The sequence below is a fragment of the Arvicanthis niloticus genome, chromosome 4, assembly GCF_011762505.2.
Source record: "Arvicanthis niloticus isolate mArvNil1 chromosome 4, mArvNil1.pat.X, whole genome shotgun sequence".
Classification (NCBI taxonomy): domain Eukaryota; kingdom Metazoa; phylum Chordata; class Mammalia; order Rodentia; family Muridae; genus Arvicanthis; species Arvicanthis niloticus.
The window spans coordinates 12,080,370-12,104,104 of NC_047661.1; the positions used below are offsets into that span (position 1 = coordinate 12,080,370).

At 37.4% G+C, this 23,735-nt stretch overlaps 1 protein-coding gene across 8 annotated transcripts in view; it reads right to left on the minus strand.

Moving 5' to 3' along the window:
• Positions 1 to 23,735, minus strand: part of Nlgn1 (neuroligin 1) — an 842,816-nt gene that overhangs the window by 620,264 nt on the left and 198,817 nt on the right. For 3 of the 8 annotated variants that reach the window (XM_076932194.1, XM_076932192.1, XM_076932191.1), the window contains one exon: positions 23,653 to 23,712. The exons of the other annotated variants lie outside the window; for them this stretch is intronic. In XM_076932194.1, the coding sequence (XP_076788309.1) occupies positions 23,653 to 23,712 (60 nt within the window). The remainder of the gene's footprint in view (positions 1 to 23,652; positions 23,713 to 23,735) is intronic. 8 annotated transcript variants of the gene reach the window in all.

A 23,735-nucleotide genomic window follows, 5' to 3' on the forward strand; every position in this document is an offset into this window, starting at 1 on the left:
TCTGCAATGCATACAGATATCACAGCATCATGCCACTGTAGCCAAGCAGGGTGGCACATCCCTTTAATACAAGTATTCAAGACGGTGGAGAAAGAGATTTGTTACCAGTTGCAAGCCAAGCCAGGCTTGCAACTTGAGCAAATCAACAACAGCAGATGAGAATAAAGCAAAAATTCGGAGGGACATATGTTTACCCATGAGCAGCCTTATGAAGTCATCTGTTTTCTGTTTTCTGTTTTCTGGTCAGTGATTTTGTAAAGATCCCAAGAGAAACCCACCTTTCCCTCAGTGTGAAGAGTGTTGACAATAGTTTCCAGAATAAACACTGTGGTATGAATCATCCACACAGTCCCAGGAAACTACTCATTGGAATGATCATTTATAATGATCAATTTAAAATCTCACCAAACAAAAGCTATGACAAGTCTATAAACATTGAAAACAACTCACAGGGCTGACAGTATGTAAGCCCTCATATGTGTATATGTGTGAGAACCTTACTTGGGATACCATAAAGACAGACACAGCAGGATCTATAACGCCAAAGCTCCAGACAGATTGCAAGAAGACAGGAAACTTCCAGGAAGCTAGGGGCCTCTAAGCCTGCTTTAAGTAGTGGCAAACTTGAGACCCGATCTCATAGAAACTGGAAGGCATATGCCAATACCAGGGCATGTCTTGTGATCTCTATACACGTGGCATGACACTCATCATAACCCTTCCTGCACACTTGCAAAAGTATTTTCAAGTGATGAAATTATTTTCAAGGATAATTAGCACTGAAAAAAAATCACTTGTGTGGCCCGCTTTAATATACATATGTAGAAGAAAAAATCTCATAGTAGCCTATATAGCAAGTGGTTAAAAAGGGAATAAATCATTTATAGTTAATTTATAGGTACTATATTTTAATTTATACACACACATTAATATATATATATATATACATACACATATCAGAATTTATCTTTTTTCTGGAACCATGAATATTAATTTTTGGCTGTGTTTTCTAAATTATAGCAATTCATTTTGGGGTCATAATTTGATTTTTGTCCTAACATATATTAATAAAAATTAATAGCTTAGCTGGAAAAAAAAGCCAATTTAGTTATAGTTTACTGTATTAGTAGCTGCCATAAAACAGTTCTAGGACTACAAAATGTTATTGGATATCACTGATCTGCAGGTTATAAACAGAGGTGGCACTGCACAGTTGAATGCATCATGAATTTACAATAGAAATTACTAAAGCCATTTCTCTGGTGAAAAGAAAATATCAATCGTACTAAATTTCAAAGATATTTGTTTCACCTTCATATTATAGTAAAGTGTAAGGCCTAATAGCAAGTTTATTTCAATTTGGTCCTGAATTCTGAAAACCAGAAAAAAAAAAGATAAAAACTAATTGATTTATACTGATTGACTCCTGACATTGATTTGATGACATTAAACAGTCTAAATTTTCTAGGCAGATTCAGGTAACTAGTGAGTGACTAGTCTTCAGTGATTCCACTGCTTTCTTTCTCACTTCTTCCTGCTCTGTCAGTATCTCTCAGATGAGTTAATCTAACCATAGATCATAACATGTTTCCAAGCAGTTCAATGATTTAAAACTTGAAACAAGCATACTTTCCGGTCCTAAAAAAAAAAAAAAAAAAAAAAAAAAAAAAAAAAAAAAAAAAAAAAAGAAACAAAAAAAAAAGAAAAGTTGGCATCTTCCCCATCTGTGCATAAAATTGAATGTGATTTTACTTATTTATAGTGTATTTTCCCCAAACTCATGGCACCCAAGGATTTGCTCTCAGTGCAGTTGAATAAGTAAAGTTCAATTATTTTTACTGATAATAGTAACTGTGGGTAGGCAAAAGAACCCATGCTTTTATATCAGAATACAACATACATCTGCTGAACTGGAAAAATCACGTGTAGAAAACTTCTTGAAGTCAGAGCAAATCACTCCTTTACCATGTATCTCCACTGCAGTTCCCCAGATCCAATTTCCTGCCAAATTCAAGAGTAGCACAAGAAACAGGAAACAGGATATGGAATACTCTGCTCTCTTCCTGCTTCCTGCAAACAGCTGCTTAAGCATGGCAGATTACACCTGGAAACAGTGGTTTAGCCCTTCCCAGATCCTAGGAAAGGGCCAGCAGGCAGAGGCAAGACTGTGGCACAAGCTCCTTCCTACCTCTCTCTGACCTAGCTGGGGAGGGTTCAGCAGAATGTCTGACAGTTGTGTGATGTTCAAGTTAACATGCCCTTCTCACAAGCCGTTTATAGATTGTCTGGAGCCCTCGGAACCAATATAGATGTAAAGAGAATGAATAAAATATAAAAGTGGGTTATAAACCACATCATCCTCCTATTTAAAAAGAAGCAGTAAGGAGGCAGAAAGACGACTCTGAGCTATAAATTAGTCTAGCAAATACTAACATTGATTCCTAATGCACTCTACATTTTATTAGGATAAAGTCCATTAATTAAAAGAGCTTCTGCCATCCTCACCACATGCTGTAGCGGTCTTGCATTCGTGGTTTTAAAACCCTTCACAGTATGGCTAACTAGTTTAATTTTTTTTTTCTCTGACAGATCAGACAAAGAAATCCCAATATTATGCCATGTCTAAGTTATTTAACTGAATATTCAAAGTCTATCTAGTATAAATTTTAAAAGGTCTACTTAGTTCATCATAGAATGTAGAAGCTGATTTCTGCAAAAGTTTTACTGTTTTTGAAAGGTAGAAAACAGGAACAGAAGAAAGACAAGAAAACATTGAAGATGGCCATTAAACTGTAGAAAGCAATGAAACAAACTCATGCTACATTAAATCTATGCATGAACTGCAGACTTTAAAATCATCCCTCTTTTGAATTTTTGGCAGTTCACTGAACCCGGCACAAAAACAAACCGAGACAGACACTGACCTCGTTACTCACTGCAATTTCTTTATTCCTCTTAGAACATAAAATGGTGAGATCTGGAAAGTAGCCTGGAATTCACGTGACCTAAGCTATCCTTTGACATAAATGACAATCAAGGTCAAGAGAGGTAAAATGATTGGATCAAAGTCACTCAGCAAATGCCAATAGAGCCAGGTAAGGGGGCCTGAGAACCACAGCTCTTCCTGTGGATAGTGTGCTGACAGAAAGCAACGTGCACTTTCCCTCAAATGGGCATTGTCTACATCAAACATCAGGTTCCCCGGATGTACCAATCATTTTTTGAAGTTACTAATGTTCTATTGTCAGCCCTTTGGTGCCTTTTGGATGATCAATGGGACAACAAGAAAATGTACCAGGCTAACACATCCTAGGATATAGAGCACAGACAGAGAGAAATAAACACCACATGATTTTCTGCAGGAGTAAGGTAGAGAAACAAAATCTGTTGTATTGGTGCTTTCCAGGACAATCAGGGCCTCCTTCTTCAGCTGAGGTTTCCCTGGGACTCCCACTCCCTGGGGTAGGAAATGCATTTAGAAGCTCTATTAACTCTTTCAGCATAATTAGTGCGCTGAAGAAGTCAATTGTTCAACGATCTGGAAGGCAGTGTGCAGCTTCCCTAAGGCCTGCATCTGTTGCATCTGTTATTGGGCAGGAAATATGGTAACTTGTCGTGTTTACTAATTGGGTCAGTTAGTAACTTCCGTCGTCTCTTCCTTTTTTTTTTTTTTTTTTTCAGAAGTGAAGCAATAAATAATTATCCTGGTGTAATCATATTATGCAAATTGATGCCATCCTTTTTACCATTGATATTTCTCAGTAAATCTGCATGCCACAAGTTCTGTAGCCCACCTGTGGGACTACACTGTGCTGAATGAGCCAATTAAATTAATAGTCCCATGACATCAACATGGTCACCTCACACATGTAAACTTAAATTCATCTTCCCACAACCTTGAAGTGATTTTAAGTATTCACCCTTCCCTTTACTGACTATGGAATCTTTCTCTACTTCCAAAATGGCAGCAGCAAAGTGACCAACCTATTGTTCTAAGTTTCTCCGCTGTTCCACCACTTTTGACAACACTGTGTTCCACTTACTACACTATTTACCATTTTTCTCCCACAAGTACATGGATTTTATGATCTCAAGGAGTCTTCCAAGTCCCACCTGTACTTTTCCAGCAAGTCACACATTGTGATTGCTTTCAAACCCTTTGGGTTCATTCTACTTCCACACAAATAAACCGCACTGATGAAAGCCGTTAAGTAACTAGAAAAACAGGCAGAGCTGTGCAATTGGCTTTGCACGTGTTCCTCGGTCTTGGCTTGTCACTGAGAATTATGCTCACAGAGCTTAAGGCAGAGGGTGGCCTTTGTAGAAAGTAATATTATGCAGCCTGTTCATTTATCCTTAGAAAATCTAAAGATCTGAAGCGCCACAACGACAGGAAAAGAGAAAGCCTAGTACAGAAGCTGCATCATCTAGTCTTAACCTTGCCTGGTAAAAACAAACACAGGATTTCTCACAGCCTCCTTTGCATTATGTAGATTAATATTTTATTCAAATACACAATAAAAAAATAAGTACCTTCCCTTACACCATCACATTAGACTGGCAAATTTATTTACATAATCAATTTTACTAAAAGTTTAATAAATGCAGCAGTCCCTGGCTTAGACTAGGAAAGTGACCCAACTAGTGGCATCCCGTTCTTCCCAGCCATTCCGGCTCCTATTAGCAATGCTTCTTGCTCACCATCCATGAACTAGCCAACCACTCTCCAGATCTTGTGCCTTCTGTAAAATACCTCTCACCTGTCATAGTTTCCTTTTCACTCTCTGTAATTTTACATGTAAACTATGAGGTCATCATGTCCTCCCCAGTCTCCTTTCCTGCAGTCCACACTCCACCATTTCCATTTCTTGCCGTTTTCTGCTGATGTACAGACCTTGCGTATCTTCTTTCAGAAGAACCATCGGTTCATCCTTAGCTGCACTGACAACTCATCTTGAAATTCTACATGTTTGCTATCTGAGCACCACCTCTATTTCATCACAACGTATGCTTCCCATTATCTTTTGAACTTTAGAACCTATATTCACTGGACTGATACCCTCCATTATCTCTTGTTTAAAGTCTACCTTTCTTCAAAGTTGATCCCAGTATTATTCCCTTGAGAAAAGTCCCTGTTTTTCAGCTTTTCAGCTCTGAAATTGTTAGGAACCTATGTGATGATTGTCTCTCATCAGTCTTACAATATACATAACTGATTGTTTTTATTCTGACTTTATGTTACATTACTAAGGACTGAGGGCAGCCTGTGCACCTGCCTCAGTGCCACTCTTCTGGTCATGTTGGATCTGTAGCTTAGCTCCCAGCAAGCAGACTGCCAACAAAGTCAATGTTTCCATAAGATACATGTTAAAGGAGTTTCTTGTGTTCTGAAAAATTGTTTTTGTCTACTCATTAATAAAAATCTGAATAAATTATACACCTATCAATTCCTTTTAATGATTTATATTTCAATATTTAGTCTTAGTTTCTCTCAAGTTCTCCATTGTGGATGGCTGACTATGTATACCTTTCTCTTCCTTTTCAAACTTGTCCAAGCAAGAATAGGTTATAGCAATGACTCCCTCTGACCTCCTCTCAACCTCCTCTGTTACGTTTCTGCATGATACAAGTCTCCCTTGGACCCCATTATTTTACACTGTTGCTAGACAGAGCATGATAAGCTACAAACTCTTTCCTTCAAAGCCTTGACTCAGATCTTTCAGTGACTTTCTATCACATGAACAACTCCATGTATCTATGAGAGGAAAGGCTGGATGCTGGCTAGCCATGAAAGGGCCCACCTTATCCATTCACAGATCACATGCTCTTCTCAGTGGGGCAGAGGGCTACTCTTTACCCCTAGCTACTGGTCTCACAGACAACAGACTTCTTCTTCCTTCATAGGCCATTGCCAGCATGAATACTGTGACAATATCTTTTCTCATCACCTCCCATCCCTGGCACAGCTGCCACTCCATCCCTGGGGCAACATAGAAGCACATATAAACTTTACTTACTTCCCCTCTCAGCACTGTAACATTTGTCACACTTAGTGGCTAAGGGCAGTCAGTGAAGCTAGACGTCCTGGCTCTGAGCCCTGGCCATTTTGTTTTCCAGCTGTTGAGTTATCTGTGCTTTGTGTCTCTCCACCATAAGGAACAGCAAGAATGCTAGCTCACAGAATCCTTGGGAGAATGAGGTAAGCTCACATACAGCCTATAAAGCAATGCCTACATGTGGCTGGTGTGCATAGAAGCCTCAGTCACTATCTTTATCAAACTTGACTAATTCTCACATAAAGACAGATGCCTCCTCTTGCTGTGTGTATCCAGTGTTTAGGAATAGGCACTCAGTAACCATTCAGAAAATAAACAAATAGAATAAAAGTATAATGGAAACACACCTTTTAATTTCCCCAAGTTTTCATAGCATCATCAGCATTTCCCTCTGCTACATACTGGAGGATGCTGACACACTCCTTCTAGATAGGGAAACAGGCACTTCTCTGTGCCTGTAAGATGATAGCATCAAAAATTTCAGCACAACTGCATAACTGCTTGTGTTTCTAGTCCTATGATTTCCTACTCATCTAACAGGAACGATGAATGAAATGCCAGCAGCCAAAACAGAAAACATAACCCACTGTACAACTGCTAGGGCCAGTGCAAAATAAAAACAAAATAATCCCTTGTTAAAGTGAATATGAATTTCAAGACAATGACTGTGGACTCTTAATTGGCTATTCTGCACTTAGGAACTACATTGGTTGCACAGATACTTGGCCCATGAAGCTAGCCTTATGGGGAATGTAACACCTTGTTCTCTAACAGCTCCACAGTGTATTTCTGGACACACCTGTAAGCCATTACATGGTGAAATCTGTTTTGACTTCATATTGAGAACCTTGAGGTCAACAATATTCATACATGCTCCTCAAGCCACAACTGTTCAGGATTCATTTTTAAACATTAAAACGCACTGGTGTATCCAGTTTTCAGGGATCTAAGCTGATTATTGTTTAGCAGATCCTGAATCACCCATCGTTTCCAATTTCTGCCTAAAATGCCTGACCTACAATAGAGTCTTGTTGTCTGTGTGCTTCTACTTATTAAATGAAATCTGACTTTTTTTTTTTTGGGAAAACTTGTTACTAATTATCTAAGAAAAAGACAAATAACACACACTGGTGACATCTCCAATTGAATGGTGAGTGGATCAACAAAACGCTGAGTGGGAACCAATGGCATCCATCACAGGCCTTTCATGCATGCTGTGTATAAAGTCCCTGCTCAGATACCAAGATGGTTTGGCAGAAAAAGGCACTTTCCATTAAGCACAAGACCAGAAGCTGGTCCTGGTGACCCTCATACTGGAAGAACATAACCACGTTCCATCAATGGTTCTCGAATATCTACAAGCTGGCCATAGAATTTGCACCTTCACACACAGAGAGAGAGAGAGAGAGAGAGAGAGAGAGAGAGAGAGACTCATGCATATGCACATTTATGTATACATACACAAACCCACCTACACACACATGTAGACACATAGAAACTCATGTTTGAGAGTACACACATACACACACACAAACAAAAAATATATATTTTATAAAAGACAAGTCCTTGAAACATTGAGCTGAACTCTGACCATCTGGAACAGCACTCAGCCCTTACCTGGGTGGTACCCTAAACTAAAATGGCCTGGTGAAATGGCGGCCAGGCCTGTCATAGTATTAGATGGCAGGAAAAGGAGAAAGAAAAAAAAACTAATTAGAAGTAAGGGTATTTTGGTCAGGTGATGAAAACTGGAGTTGGTGACAGGAATGAAAATTAAAACAGCAGGTCAGAAAGAAAGTGAAGTGTCTAGCCCCATACAGAAAAGTCAGTATGGCTGCACCTATTAAACAAATGTATTGTTGGCATCCTATATTAAAATATAAATTCAGAACAGCGGCAATAGGCTGGCTCTTACATACGAGGCAGAGAGCCAAGAGCCTCTGCTGTTGGCAGCCACCAGGTCCCAAGGGCCTCCACAGAGGAGGCCAGGTTCTATCTGTCAGACACTGAGCCAGTGAACACTGTTATTTCTTAGTTAAGGATCCTGGAGTTGGCTTTGAAATCTCCTTCATTTGGGAAGCACTGTACCATAAACAAGCACTGATTGCAAAATAGAAAGCACCAAGATTCACTCTATCTGGAGAGGGATGGCGGGGGTCTTGTAGTGTGTCTCAAATGCATGCAGATACTAGAAAGTCCTAACAGAATGCATTGTTCGTTTTCATTGAATACTTGACAAATCTCCCTTAGTGCTGGGTGTATGAGATTGAGTGGGAGAAATGGTTGTCTGAGGCAAACAGAATAAACAGAGTAAAAAAAGTCACAAAGGTGATAAGCAAGGAGAGAGAAAAGAAACACAGTCCAAGAGAACAAGGTTATGTTCCTGTAGTGATCAGCAAAAGCTGCTCTGACAAGGCAACTGAGGAAGACACAAAAAGAGGTAAAGATTATGTGCTTTGGTGCAGAGGATGTACAAAGGCCCTGAGGTAGAAGCTGGTTTGACTGTATCAGAAGACAAGCCGGCTAAAAATAGATATAGGAGGAAAAATACATGAGACTGCAAAGATATACAGGAATCAGTCCTGCCATATCTTAGAGATCTGGCACTAAGTGGCTCTGTTCTCTGTTTTTTGTTTGTTTTGTTTTGTTTTTAATTCTTTTCTTTGCATCCTACTTACTGCTCCCTCCAAGTCACCTCCCCAAAATCCTTTCCCCATTTCCCCTCTTCTACTTTGAGTAGGTAGAGGCCCCCTGGATTTCCCCCTACCCTGGCACCTCAAGTCTGCAAAGCCTGGCACTTCCTCTCCCACTGAGGCCAAACAAGGCAGCCCAGCTAGGAGAACATATCCCATGTACAGACAACAGCTTTTGGGACAGCACCTGCTCCAGTTGTGCAGGACTCACCTCAAGACATCTGCTATATATGTGTGGGGAGGCCTAGGTTCAGCCTATATATGTTCTTGTTGGTGGTTCAGTCTCTTGAGAGCCTCAAGGCTTGAGGTTGGTTAACTCTTGATCTTCCTATGAAATTCCTATTCCTTTCATCCTTGTGTCTCTTTTATTTTAAAACCATCATGGAATCCTCAAAGGGATTCAGGCAAAAGAATTATGATTGATTTCATAGGATAAATACAGCTCTCAATGAATTCTCTACAGAGGAATATGCATGTACTGCTTTTGTGCTCAAAATAATAATAAAATGGAATAAGACTAAGTGTCTATCAACAATTGAATGGTTAATGAAAATTTGGTTATTATATACAATGGGTATTTATTTAACTATAACAAATGAAATTTTGAAGAAGTAAATGGAACTGAAAAAATATTAATGAGGATCAGAAGGATAAAATCTATCATTCTTTTTATGTGGGGATCTTAGCTTCTAGCTTTTTTATATGTGCATTTAGGTGGAAGTGAATATATGTGGAGACCAGGAAAGTAAAAAAAGGCCCATGAGAGGAAACAATAAAGACACTTAAATGGCCACAGGTGCAAGCATAATAGAGTCATGTGATATGAAAGTGGAAGAGAAACACTGAGAAAGAAGTGTTTCCACAAAGATATGAAGCCAAGATGGGGAGAAAGTCAAATGAAACTGAGTTTACAATGGTGCTATAAGGAAACCCGCTAATTTAAATTTTAATTTTTAAGTATATATTCATAATTAATGAAAGACAAATAACTTAAAAATAAATAAAAGAGTAGTTGTGGGTTTGTAATGGGCTTTAAGGGAAGAAATGATGGAGGCTGTAGTTAAGGTGAAGGAATGGAGGACACACAATAGCATGAGTGAGAGTTACCCCATATCCTGAGGTGTAGAGTTTGTAAACACAGCCTGCATCCCAACCCAGAGAGACCCCCTCATGAAGAGAGGTTTGGCTACTCTAGCCTTAAAGTGTGCAAACACCTCTACGCTTTATTTTTAGCTTTTGTTTCTGTTGTTTTATTTTGTGTTTCTTTTTTCTTTTTGTTATGTTTTGTTGTTGTTGGAAGACTGTGTCCCCACCACTATCAACCATTCAGAACACAACACTGGAAAACAGTAGCTGTAGGCAGAGTATATTTTGTTGCTAGTCCATGGGCTGTGTACACAAGCATTTCCCATTCTCAGACACTACAGTTATGATATCAAGTGTGGATCAGGTCTGCACGTCATAAAGGGTACAGGGTCCTGCTGGAAACTGATCAAGAGAGGGCATTAAAAGGAAGGAATGTATTTAGAGTCAAAAAGAAAGGAAGCTCCCTTACATGTAACACATGCACAATGAAAGAAACAGATGAAACAGATGTATGTAGTGAATGTTCAAAATAGTTTAATATGGAAACAGTAAGATGATTCCCACAGACACCTGCTAACCTTTTCACATACAGAGAGGGCTGGGTTGTCAATCCTGTAGTATTCTTGTCCTGGGGGACTTTGTGTTGAAATATCCAGTGACAACAAGAAACCTCAGTGGTAATGTCTTTTAAATGTGAACAGCTTACTTTACAAGTTCCAAGTCAATGAGAGACAGCCTAAGTATAAGTGGATGGTATTTAATAAAGGATACTTGAGGTTTACCTCTGGCCTCATCACCTACATAAGCACACATAAATACATGTCCATTGATGTACACACACACACACACACACACACACACACACACACACACACACACTGGTTACATTCTTCATGACCCTATAATGGCTTCTTCCCTTCCTCACTGGTCCTCAGACCTCATTTGCTCTCTCTGAGCTTCTCTCTAGGTAGAGAACACTCTCATAGGTAGATATTGAAAGCTCTTTTAACTCAGTGTCTTTGGGGTCTACCCAAGGTCTCCCCATATGTGAAAAAGAACTAGAGAGCAACAGCTCTTCATTAATGTCTGGAAGCCACAGCCTACAGTCACTAAAGCAGCAGCTATAGGATCAGTAGCCAAAGTGCTCAGAGCTTTATAGAAATGGCCACAGGTATGGGAAAGGCTGTTCTAAAAATGGATGGATTTAAAGTTTTAAATGTCTGCCTCCTGGCAGAGGATGTAAGGCAGGCTCAGGCAGGCAGGTTGATATAATTACAGTTTAGTTTCCGCCTGATGTGTTTTAGTCTGGTGTGCATATTTTGTGTTCCATTCACATTTAAAAATTTAATTAAGTGTTTTGTTATAGGGAACACAGCACCGAATATCAGCTTCATTATTTTTTATTTTTTCATTCTTCACAAAAGCTGCTTTCCCCTCATTTGGTTATTTAATACATATCAAGATAACTATGCTTGGAAATGCTGACATGGGAATCAACACATTCTCTAAGGTCCTTGCAATGCATGCTGCAAGAGGACGAAAATACTCCCTGTCCCCTTGGAAATAAACCAAAGTTCTCTAATCACGTTCAAGATCTCAATAAAGAGCGACCTCTGACTTCCGTGCTTTGGTCAGTGAAGCACCTTGGCCACTAGAGAATCTGGCTAAGAGAGGGAATGGAGAGAAAGAAATCAGGGAATGCAAGATCAACATATATTCTCCAATGACTGTCAAAATCTCCTATACATCTTACTACAGATACTTGCTCATCCTTATTCATCATTACACTATTCAAAGTAGCCAGACATTGAAAACAGTTCAGACGCCCATCAACTGATGAACGGTTGATGGAAATGTGATACTTTTACACAACGGAATATTATTCAGATGTTATGAAAAGTGAAGTTTGCTCCTAAATAGATGGAGCTATATACAATAATCCTCAGTGAGGTAACTCAGACCAGAAAAGATAAATAGTACCTGTTTTTATTTTTATTTGTGGATGGTAATCTTATGCTTTAGATATGTGTATCTCAATCCAAATAACTACAGAGGTCATGGAGTTAGCAGGAGCCAGAGACGAAGAACAGATTCTTTCAAAAAAGTTGAGATAGAATATAATGTCATAAAGAATTAAAGGAGAAACTAAAATTCAGAGGACTAAGTACAGAAGGGGATGGGAAAGAAGGATAAAGGAGGGAAGATGAGGAGGGACAGTTAACACTAAATGTTTTCTGAAAAACCATATGGGTACATCTTACTGTTGAAGCTTCTTAAAATATATGCATACACGAAAGGTATATAATTGGAATCCAGAAGCAATAACACAAAGAGACTGTGACAATATGCATAAGACCTGCACAAGTTACAACTAGACAAAATACCAACACTGAAAAGGGGAAAGAAACACAGAATCCTCTCGGTTGCCAAGAAGTTATTTGCAATATACTTACTGGGAAGGGAAAATCAGTGTTTTCCAATGGAGAGAGTCTGGGCAGAGTTGGAGGAAGGGAAAGAATATGATCAAAATATATTGTATGAAAAAAATTAAATTAAATTGTAAAATTAAAAAAACTCCAATGAATGACAACCTAATACCCCAGTAAATATTCTATAATGTCTTTTTTTTTCTCTTTTCCTCCTAAAATATAGTTTAGTAAAGTGAAGGATGGCCAAAAATCTCTGCAAAATTTTTAGTTTTCAAGATAAAAATTTCATCCCTATTTTTTTTCAGATCCAGGTAAAGAACAGTATTATACTACAAAACCAGAATCCAAGTTTATAGTTATTTTAGTTTTCATTGAATAAAGTCAGTTTTCTAAATAAATGACTTGTAAAAATTTTAAGTCACAAAATTTACTATAGGTAGAAGAAAAGATAGAATGTCATTGTAGAAAATCATCTATTCACACTAAGAGATGCTTGCTGATATCACGATACTTTCAAAGTATGGGTGAATGTGGATGTCTTTGATGGTGAGAACTCGGGGTATATCAAGAAAGGAACAGGCTGGCACATGGCTATCCCAAGTGGAACAGTTCAGAAGCTACTGAGAGGAATTTAGCTTGAACGGAGAGTTTATAGCTTGCTTCTGGTGTGCCTCTTTGCAAACATCTCTCACAAAGATGCTCTGGGAGAGCACTGTAAAAGAGTATCCAGAAAGACTTGAGAAAGTAGGATGGGGACTCTTTCTTATGAGAAGGGAGAGGAACCTGTCTTCATCATCATCCTGCATGTAGGACACTTGACAAATTCCTTTTGACACATGTCTTGGAAGAGCTCTTTCTAAAAGGAAAGAAAGTCTTCTACTTCATTTCCAGGTTGAGGTGCAGCCAATATGGTCACTGCTGATTAATCAGAATTCCCCTTCAGGAAGCAGCAATGAGTGTTGCAGTGACATTTCTGCTGCTATTTCTCTTTGTTGTTGTCTCAATATGATTTTTGTAACCTTCTACATGCTTTAATAAAAATGATTGCCTGTCATTAGTTTTCTCCAGCACTATCAATACTCTACCTGCTAGATGAGTAACGTTGGAGTAATCAAAGAACTAATTCTTAAAAATTACTTAAAAAAACATTTTTAATTGTCCAATTGTGAAAATGAAACAGAATTCAAAATTAGTATCACTACCCTTTTACCTTGTAGAATTTAAATTTTGTTAAAATCGTTTTCACCTAGCAACTGAGTAAAACATTACAATTCAAGAAATATACTGATCACATATACACATATATTTTCTTCATATATACTAGTTATAGTCATAGTACAATTTAAAATTAATCCTGGGCAGCAGGTTATCAAAACCATTGTCCTGGATGTTTCCATAGAATTCAAGCCATCTGGGCACAGCAACTCAGAAGGCTCAACAATAGGGCCACCTGAGCAAGAGTTGCATAATGACCAAACCATAATTGCCATGACTAGGGAAATTTCACAAGGCCCTACTTCTAGATAAATGCTACAGAGAATGACTTAATGCTAAGGGAGAGAGAATTAGTTTCTCTAGAGATCAGCCCCCTTAATAGGTCATCTAATTCTAAGTGGTGACATGGAAATACGAACAAGACTAAATGAACTCAGTAGGTTATATGTGCATACATGCACACATACATACATGTGTATGTACACACATATGTGATCATTATGGAAGAGGTCACAAATTCAAATGGGAGTGGTGGGGGCACAAGAGAAGTTGGAGTGGGGAGAAATAGGACTGGAAAAGTTGTAAATATAGTACTCATGTATGAAATGTGCTAAAATATTAAAAAACAGAATTTAGGTCATCTAGAACCTTAGACCACAACTTTTGAGTGATGCATTGTCAAAATTTACAGATTAAATTCTTAACATAGGTACTTCCAAAAATAATCTCTCTGAAAATAGGGTAATGACAAATGTAATTTGTCAAGATGAGATTATGAGCTTAATATCCAGTCCAGTGTGACCAATGTTATTATTAAGAAAGAACAATTAGATCATTCAGAGTACTTGTTAATCATGCAGAGAAACCAGGTTCAGTTCTCGGCACACATAGCAGCACACAATCATTTATAATTTAGTTCCAGGAATCTCATGCCCTTTTCTGGCCTCTTAAGGCACCAGGGACAAATATGGTATACACATCAACATGAAAGTAAATACTAATATAACACAAGGAAATATTAATAAAAGAACGTGAACACAGACATAGTTACAGAGATAACACTGTGAAGAGATATGGGGAAAAGACCATCTACATTTCTTTTTTTTTTTTTTGACCATCTACATTTCAAAGAGAGATCTCAAAGGATCTCAGAAGATACTAACTCTTCTGACATATTAATCTTAGACTTGTAAATTCCAAAACTATGAGACAAAACAAAACAAAACAAAACCATTTTTCAAGCCATGCAAGTTATAGCCCTCAATTATTTCGAGGAGACAAATCATTGCAGTGGTGGGCTATATAAATGTGAATGAGATGAAGCCATCTTATATTCAGATGAACCCTAAGCCTATTGCTAGGAAGCCTTATATAAAGATCATGCGAAAAGAGCTGAAGGTCTTAAGACAGCAGAGATAGAGACTGGACTGATGCCTCCACATAGAACAGGATGCTGAAGACCACTGTTGGCCTCCAGAATTGTAAAGAAGCAGGAATATTCCTCTATAGCATGTGCTGGAAAGCAACTTTGCTGACTCCTTCCTTGATCTTTGGTTTATCATCTTCAGATCTGTGATGTGAGCGGATGTTAGGTCTGCCATCTTCTGATCTGTGATGCAGGTTGTTGCAGCAGATATAAACAGCGAGTTCAGGGACTGCAACATTAAAAAGTGTATGCACCAGTACAGGGTCATGTGAAAATAATTGCTGCACAAAGGCACTATCATGTATGACCTAAGAGATGGTCTCAAAGAAGCTGAAAGTACAACAGTAGGTCCCATTATTGAGAGAAAGATGAGAGAGGGAAATGATAAGACTTTGACAAAGGGAACCAAATTACAGGTAGAGGGACAAGAAGCTCTGTGTGCTGCCTAATATGGTGACTACTAGCAATGATTACATTCTAAAAAAATAGAAGAAAAGCGTGTGAGTGTTTCCAACATAAGTGATTAATTTTTGATTATCCATGCATGTATGTATATGTGTGTGTGTGTGGTGTACATATCATAACAAAATGAATCTTCCCCCTAATATCTATAACTTTTTTATATAGCAATTAAAATAAATTAACCAAAGGGTTGCCAAGATGGCTCAGTTGGTAATGTGCTTGACATTTTCTGATTCCTGAGTTTGATCCCCAGAAACCATGTAAAATAAGCAGGTCTGGTCACCCTCACAATGCCAGTGCTAAGGACTAATGTAAGCGTATTCCTGCAGCTCATTGGACAGTCAGCATAGTGGTACTCAGTAAGCTCTGGCCAGTGAGAGATGCTGTCAAAAAAACAGAAAAAAACAGCACTGGAGGTTACTTCTGACCTCGAAATCATATGCATATGTAGGCACATACACACACATAGGCATATGTGAACATACACACATGTGTACATATAGACCTGAAAAGAAAACATAAATTTAAATTAAATGATTTAAAAACTATGTTTAGAAATCATGCTTTTGTTTCACACCTGGCTGCTACGGGCTTCAGTAGCTGCACTGGGGCCTCTCAGAGACTGTGTCACAGCCAATTACTCTCTGAGACGTGTTAATGGAGCCCAATTCATTGCTGCTGAACTTTTAGCTACTGCAGTGTTCTGAAGGATGAAAAAATCATTATTTTCAATTGTTTGTCAACAGTAAACCCAATAGATAGCTTCAAACTTATGGTCACATATATAGTCCTGATTAAAATCAGAGTCAAAAAAGAAAAGAGAGAAAACCAAAGATAAGGCAAGAAAAAAGAAGAAAAGAAAGCAAAGGCATGATTGTGAGAAAGGGGTTTGTAAGGTAGAGAGAAGGATGGAAGGAGTAGAGGAGTTAAGAGTGGGCCAGAGTAGGTCCACATGAAATGAGCTGTATATGTGTGTAAAAACAGTCAAGAAACCCAAATTCAACATGTAAAGTTTAAAAGAAGGCAAGAGAAAAAGGAAAGATGGAAGAAAAATAGACATTTATTTTATTTTGGTTTTTTTTTAATCTTCTTGTTTTTTTCGTATTTTGTTTGGGTTTTTTCATTTATCCTTTTACTTTTATTTTTGTTTTGAGAGAAAGAGAAAGAAAAAATATAAAGTTGGATAGATTCAGAGGGAAGGAAAATCTGGGAGAACTTAAGGTGGGGAAAATATGATCAAACCATATAGCATGAAAAACCTTAAGTTAAAAAAAAAAGGAAGAAAGGAAGAAACTATGCTTCTTTCATTTACAGCTTAAGGTTCTTGAGCCTGAGGTCGGTTGGTGTGGTGCCAATGATCACCGATGCATCCGAAGTGACTCTGGTCCTCTCTCTATTTGCTACACATTTACCACCTAGGCAAGGAGTAATAAACATAAAAAGATTACTTAAGACAAAAGCACTAATTCCAACTACAGTGGTGGCCAGAACAGACATAGATACTGTGTGTTTATAGTGGGGAGGCTCACAGAAACGGCCTGGGAAAGTGCACAGGAGTCAAGCTTAAGCTCAGAAGAAAGGGATGCAGAAGAAAGGGAGCAGCATCTTTACTGGATTTGCTTTGAAACATAACTCTTTCTGTTAGAGTTCTAATAGGTTCTAAAATTTCTGAATTTCAAGCCTAGTTTCTACACACACACACACACACACACACACACCACACAACCCAAAAACAAAACAACAACAAAAACATTTCTTTTCCACAGAAAACAGTAACCTAGACACCAACAATGGCCTTTAATCACCTGTTTCGGGAAGCCTGGCATGCCTGTCAGTAAACAATAGATAGCTTATGTTCTCTGAAGACATCATGTAAGAGATCCAAACTGCTGCCTTTCAGCTTTCAGAAAGCTTATCTGCTATTAACTCAAATATGGAATCAAACTTGTGGCTCAAGGTTGATTTTCATTAAACTTCTAATAGTGAATGAATCAAAGGTTGTAATTATTTTGACACAGAGTAGCTTTAGAGTAGCAAACTGGCCACCAATAATATTTTTTATTTGATGCATAATCCCCAAAGCAAAGACCTGTCATGGACCTGTTTCTGTTGTTCTGAGTACCTTCATTCTGAAGATATCACCTCAAAAGAAACATGTCTAGTTGGTTATGAAAAACATTGTGAATCTCTGGCCAAGATATGTGGGCTCTGCTGTTCTCCACTGAGATAAAAAATGTCACACTATTGTGGTAATATTGAATATATGAACAAGGCCATAAGTCTACACCATAAGACAATTGACAATCTTGCCAATGTTAATTCTCTTCACCTTCCCCCATGCCATCACATGTCAAATAGAATAGAGAAAAGAGAGAAGGGCATTAATCCCACCACCACTGTTACCTATGCACTTACATTATATCTCTCCCCTCTACCATGTTATCTTAAATTACAGATGCACATTCTTTTTAGTATAACCTTCCCAATGACAGTACTAACCCCCCCTTTTCACTGATTCAGTGACATAATTCCAGAAATTCTACAATCCTTCCTGTATATCTAAATTATTTGTTTATCTACTATATCCAAATAATTCTTCATTTCATAGATCTTTATATAGTTACAAATCTAACTCTGTTTTCAAAACTCCTTAAAACAACCATTTATACTCAAGCCTTCATGACCACCTCTCATTCTCTTAGTTTGGTACCTACTGTAAGATAGCATCACTGCACAAAGACTCATTTGTGGGAGATGATGTGCACATGTTGTGTGGATTTTCTCATTTCTTATCTTAGCCAGCAACAACATCACAATCTTGATTTGCTTCTTCCTATATTCTGTGTCTTCAATGCTTCCCCTATGTCATGTGTTAAAGGTTTCTTTCTCATCAGCTGCTGGTACTGTTAGTAGCCACTAAACACTAAGAAGGTCGGGTGTGGTAGAAGTAGGGGCCTAGTCATGGAACAAATACTGGCATTGTTTTTTTAGCCTCATGAGGTATGCAAGTTTTCTTTCTCGCACTCCTCAATAATGTACCACTTCACCACAACCCAAAAGCAGTGGGAGCCGAGAAACTATGGATCAAAACCATGAGCCAAAATAAAAATTTCCCTTAAAGTGAATATGTGATAATTGGTTATAGGAATGGAAAGTTGACTAACACATCTCTCAGCCAATAGGTAATTTTATCTCAGTCTTTTTTATGTTTGGAATATTTTTGTATTGTAGACCTTGGAGTCTTTGTTTCTTTATTTTTATTGGCTTCCTTTACCATGTCTAAAATAGTAATTCTAAAAATCACAGCATATATCCCCTTTCTAAACATGGTCCATGCTGTTGGTCCAGAACACTGGTTCCTTAATGTTCACCTGTGGATGAGTAATGATCAACTCTAATTTATGATGGCAAAAACTAAGTAACATCTTCATACTATGCTATGCCCAAAACAATTCTATATTCCTGCCTTTCCATCTTAGGAATACAGAATATCCTATGGTGGAAGATCAGGACTTGATGACAACCTATAAGAAAATTTACCAATAAATATGATTCTCAAAACACAAAGAAACTACACTTTCCATTGTTCTCCTCCTGTTCTGAGTAGGTAACTCTCAGGTCTTGGTGCACTCGTAGTTTATTTGTTCTCTATGTGTCTCAATATTCTCTAACACCCTCTCTCGATGTGTCCACTATTCTGTTTTTTAAAATTAAGTCCAAACTTCTTGAATCTCAATGCTTTTCTTCATTAACCCTCCTTCATATGTGCACTCCAAACTCTTCAAGAAACATACAAGCTTTAGGTCAAATAGAGACAATCTTAAGCATCCTTTTTATAATTGCCTTCATCCCACACACCCACAGAGCTTTCTCCTTATTACTCTGCTTCTTCTTTTCCTTAACTCCTATTAAATTAAAGTAAAAATTTTCATTATCTGAGTCCAAGTAAGAAATTGTTTTACTGTCGACTAGTTATATCTTTGAATTTAGGACAATAATTCCTACATAGCTATTAATCAATATATATTTGTTAAATAAATAAAGAATTTAGAATATGGTTCAGAAAAGGGTTATGATTCTGGAATATAATTCTTACTAAAATCTTGAAAACTCAATGGTGATAGAAGTCAATTCAGCTCCTATATTAAACAGCCAACCAAATAAACGCTAAAGTTGCTAGAAATGTTCTCGGTTGCATTGAAGATGACCTCAAGTAAACACTGCAATCATAGAACTCAAATACTTTTGAGAATCAGGAGCATGTTTAAGCTGTAAGGAATTATAACAGTCATCTATAGAGATGTCCATGTAATGAAAAAGAGGAAAAATGAAGTGGATTCACAAAATATCATAACTAGGAAAATCAAAATCTGTATTCATGTCCAGAGAGCTATGGAAATAACAGTCAACTTCCAGAAGACTACAAGGCTGCATCACCACAGAATCAGAAGTCAATCAATTTGTTTGTAGATTCTAGTCTCCTGTTCCTTCTTTATGTGTTTACTGCCTGATATTTGACCACTTCACTGTTTGTTAGCAAGTTTCACAAGGCAGAAACCTAGAAACACAGGGAAACTGAAATGAGTTAAAACTACCTTTGCATACCTTTCTAGATAAATACACTGGGGTGTTAGCCTTGGCAGTAAAAAAAAAACTGTATAAGATTGAATAATATTAAACTCTGTGAGAGAGCAAACAAAACTCAAAGTATTAAATAGATGAAAGAGTATTATTGGATGAGAGAGAGAGATTGAAAGGAATGGGAGAGAATTGGGAAAGAGAAATGAGAGGCCATAATATGTAGTGGTACAAGTGTGAAAAGGGAGAAAAAACAAAGTTTAAAAAAAAAAAAACTCTAGAAAAAAGAGCACCAATAAAAAATAAAAATGTTTTTAGAATGGACTGTGCACATACTTTTACAAATTAGTTGTTTATACTAGCTTGATCAAAGTCAATTGATATAAGGTCTGAATTTGTGAAAATATTGTGAATAGATAAAATTTAAATTTTTTGGATATGTTTGAATATGCAAGAAAGAAAAACATAAAAGAGAAAGAGGGGAAGTGAAAGGAAGGGTCATGAAAGCTGACGACCAGCTCTGGAAATCGAGATGGACTATACTCACTGGCCAACGTGGTCAGAAGGGTCCTCTGTCTTACCAGGAAGGATTGCAGACACATCGTCATGCCTGGCTTTTCTATGGTCCCTGGAGTCTGAATCCTTGTGCTTGTATAACTTTACTGACTAAGCCATGCTTCCTGCATGGAGTGATTTAACATAACCTAACTCTATCTAATAAATGCTATGGGCAAGAACTATGGTATAATTTTTTCATAACGTTGTTGTAATGATTAAATGGTTCAAAGTATGTGAAAACCTGACCCTCTCCACATGCAAAACTCCTGCTTCTATGTTACTAATGTGTCCAAGTGTTTTGCAGCAGCATCTAATTTTAATAATTCATTTTTCTTTTCAATTTTTAAATGGATAGAACTCTGAAGGCAATGTCTAGAATATCTAGAAAGCAATTAACATATAGCTAAAACTATCATAGGACATATAAAAAGATACATTAAAATGTGCAGCAGAGACTTGTTTTAAAACAAAAGGCAGCCCTTTGATGTTATTTTTTAAATGTATTTTCTAACTTCAAATGCAGAGAAGAGTGTTTTGAAAGGTATTTTTAAAATATAACGTGACATCTCCTGGAGGGAGAAATTTTTCTTCCTTTTGTACAGATCAAAGAAACAAAAATGTGTTGTTCTTTGCAAAGTCATTTGAATGTAAGCTCTCTGAGAAGAGAATTCTTTGTCTGCCTCACTTATTACTAACTCGCTTGATTACTACATCTTTATAATTGGCAATTAAGAAATAGTTCTGAGTGAATACAATATGTCCAGACTATAGTGGGATTGGCACAAGAAACCAGGCACATCTGCCTCTGCAATTGACGCTATACATTTAAAAGAGAAGAGGTCAATAGTGACAAGACAAAAACTAGCATTTGGACCAAGTATAACACAACTATTACCCAGTGTCCTGAACCATTGTTGCGGACCCTCTACAACACTGCTCATGAACTCATAGTCCATGCATAGCGTATATTTAATGCATTCATAAATAGTTAAGAAATTACTAATAATTTCTTAAAACAGAATGATATTTTCTTCTCTTTCTCCCTTATTTTTTATTTTTTTTCTGTAGTTATCTGGGCCAGGGTACATAGAACACAGGCTAGCCTCCAGTTTATTGTATAGTATAGCCACAGCCGTATTTGAAACCTTTAACCTCCAGCTCTTCCTCCACCACCCAAGTGCCGGGATGCCAGGTGCTTGACAGCATGTGTAGTTTTATAATTTTCTTAAATTGACTAAAATAAACATTTCATTGTAGAAAATAAATATAAAACTAAAAGTTTAGGGGAAATTTTTATTACTTCGTTAAGAGTCAAATATAAATGTTAGTTTGTATTTCTATAGCATACTAGTTGTATATAATATTATGCCTAAATTATTAGTTATTCATACTTAGGGTAATATATCATCAACTAAAAAGGAGCAGGTCTTCTTTAATTATAAGATGTGTTAAGTTCCTAGCAAAGAGGTTGTTAAATAGTGCTTAATTAGCACTGCATAATAGCAGCACACAGTCAGTGGGCATCTGCAGACATTGTCCCAATCTAATTATAAATTAGCTCAAAGGTTGCCAAAGTAAACAGGCCAGCCTACACCACTCTTTGCCAACTCTCTGATAAGCATGTAGAACCAACAAACCAAGAAATAGAGAAAAAGAATTTACTACTAAGCTTTTTTTTTTTTTCTTCATGAAGTCCTATGAGAAGAAAGGTCACTTTCTTGCTTACTATCTTACCTTTTGGAGTCCTTATCTTTCTTTGCTTAATCACACATATTTTTATGCATTATGTTCTATTTATGCATTCTTCAACAGCATCTTTATTTATGACTTTGTGAATCAACAGCTTTGAGATAGGAGGCGAAAGTCACTTAGCTAATTAAACATGACTGACAAGCTGCATAATAATAACCTCTGCAGCATTATACATTAGTGGAAGGCATGTAAATCACTGCTCTTATTCTCATTTAAAAATTAAAAGAAGACTTTTCTTTAGTCATTTAAAAGCACTCTGTTTCCTCCCAGCATCTTCTTATGCATACTATGCATTTGGCCCAAACTATGGCCTTGAGTTTTTAAAAAATAAAGACCAAACTCTATGTCACCCAAACAACTTAAAGCAAATACTTCTGATGGAAAGTTGATAATTTTGTTAACCTAAGTGTCTCCCATATAACGCAATCTCATAAAACAGAATCATTTAGATACTTCCTTCTCCACAAAGATGCCATAATGAGGTCTGACCCGGGCATAGAGAAATGGGATATACAACACTGGAATATTAATATGACTTCTGTAGGAAGACTGAAATTTCTATCAAGTTATGAATAAGGTCAAAATAACACTTAGATTTACTGACATAGGACATCATACACTCCTATGATTTACTGACTGCTACATAAAATGGAGTGTGGACACTCTGCATTTCAATCCGAGCTTGCAGCTGTCAGTGTCTACATTTTCTCAATCTGGCTAGAGGATGGATGATTTGAAGGTTGATTTAATTGTAGCTTCTGAATCATGTTCTTCCCCATGTTTTAAATTGTTTAACATAAATATATAAATGTTAAAGACATTTGAAGACTGTAAATATTTCGCAGCAAGAACAAAATATCTAATTTTCTTCTAGGAGAGTAACTAAAAATAAAAATGACACTTGGGCAAAAATCACCATTACCTAGTAATAGTAACCGCCCTGTAGCTGTAGCCAATTGACCCTTATGGTCGGAAAGTCTATAAGGTGTGCAGGAGGATCTAAGAATATCCTAATATAAAGCAAAGGTTTTGAATGAACCGATTATTTTGAAGAAGGTCACACATCTCTACACGTTCAGAAAGAGTACAGGGACCAAAACTGACCACCTGTAAAGGCAGTGTTGCTTGGGTTCCTTAGGCAGCATAAGAGTGAGGTATCTTTTTATTTATGAGCAAAATCTCTCAGCAAAAATCACATACATAGAACCACTGCCCAAAGGAGAACACAAGTGCCAGCAAGGAGCTTTCCCAGTATTGTCTGCTCAGCTTGCACGGGCTCTCCTGACCCATCATTCACCTAACACTCACTCCTCAGTATCAGCAAGGCATCTTTTGGGAGAGTATCGTTCTTCCTCTGTAAACTTATACATCGTTTTCATTTTCACTTTCATACATACCTCCTTTTCTACATATTTTCTTGCCGGGTTTTCTGGCACATTCCTTGGATATTCTTTTTACTGAAAAATGAATAGAAGACTAG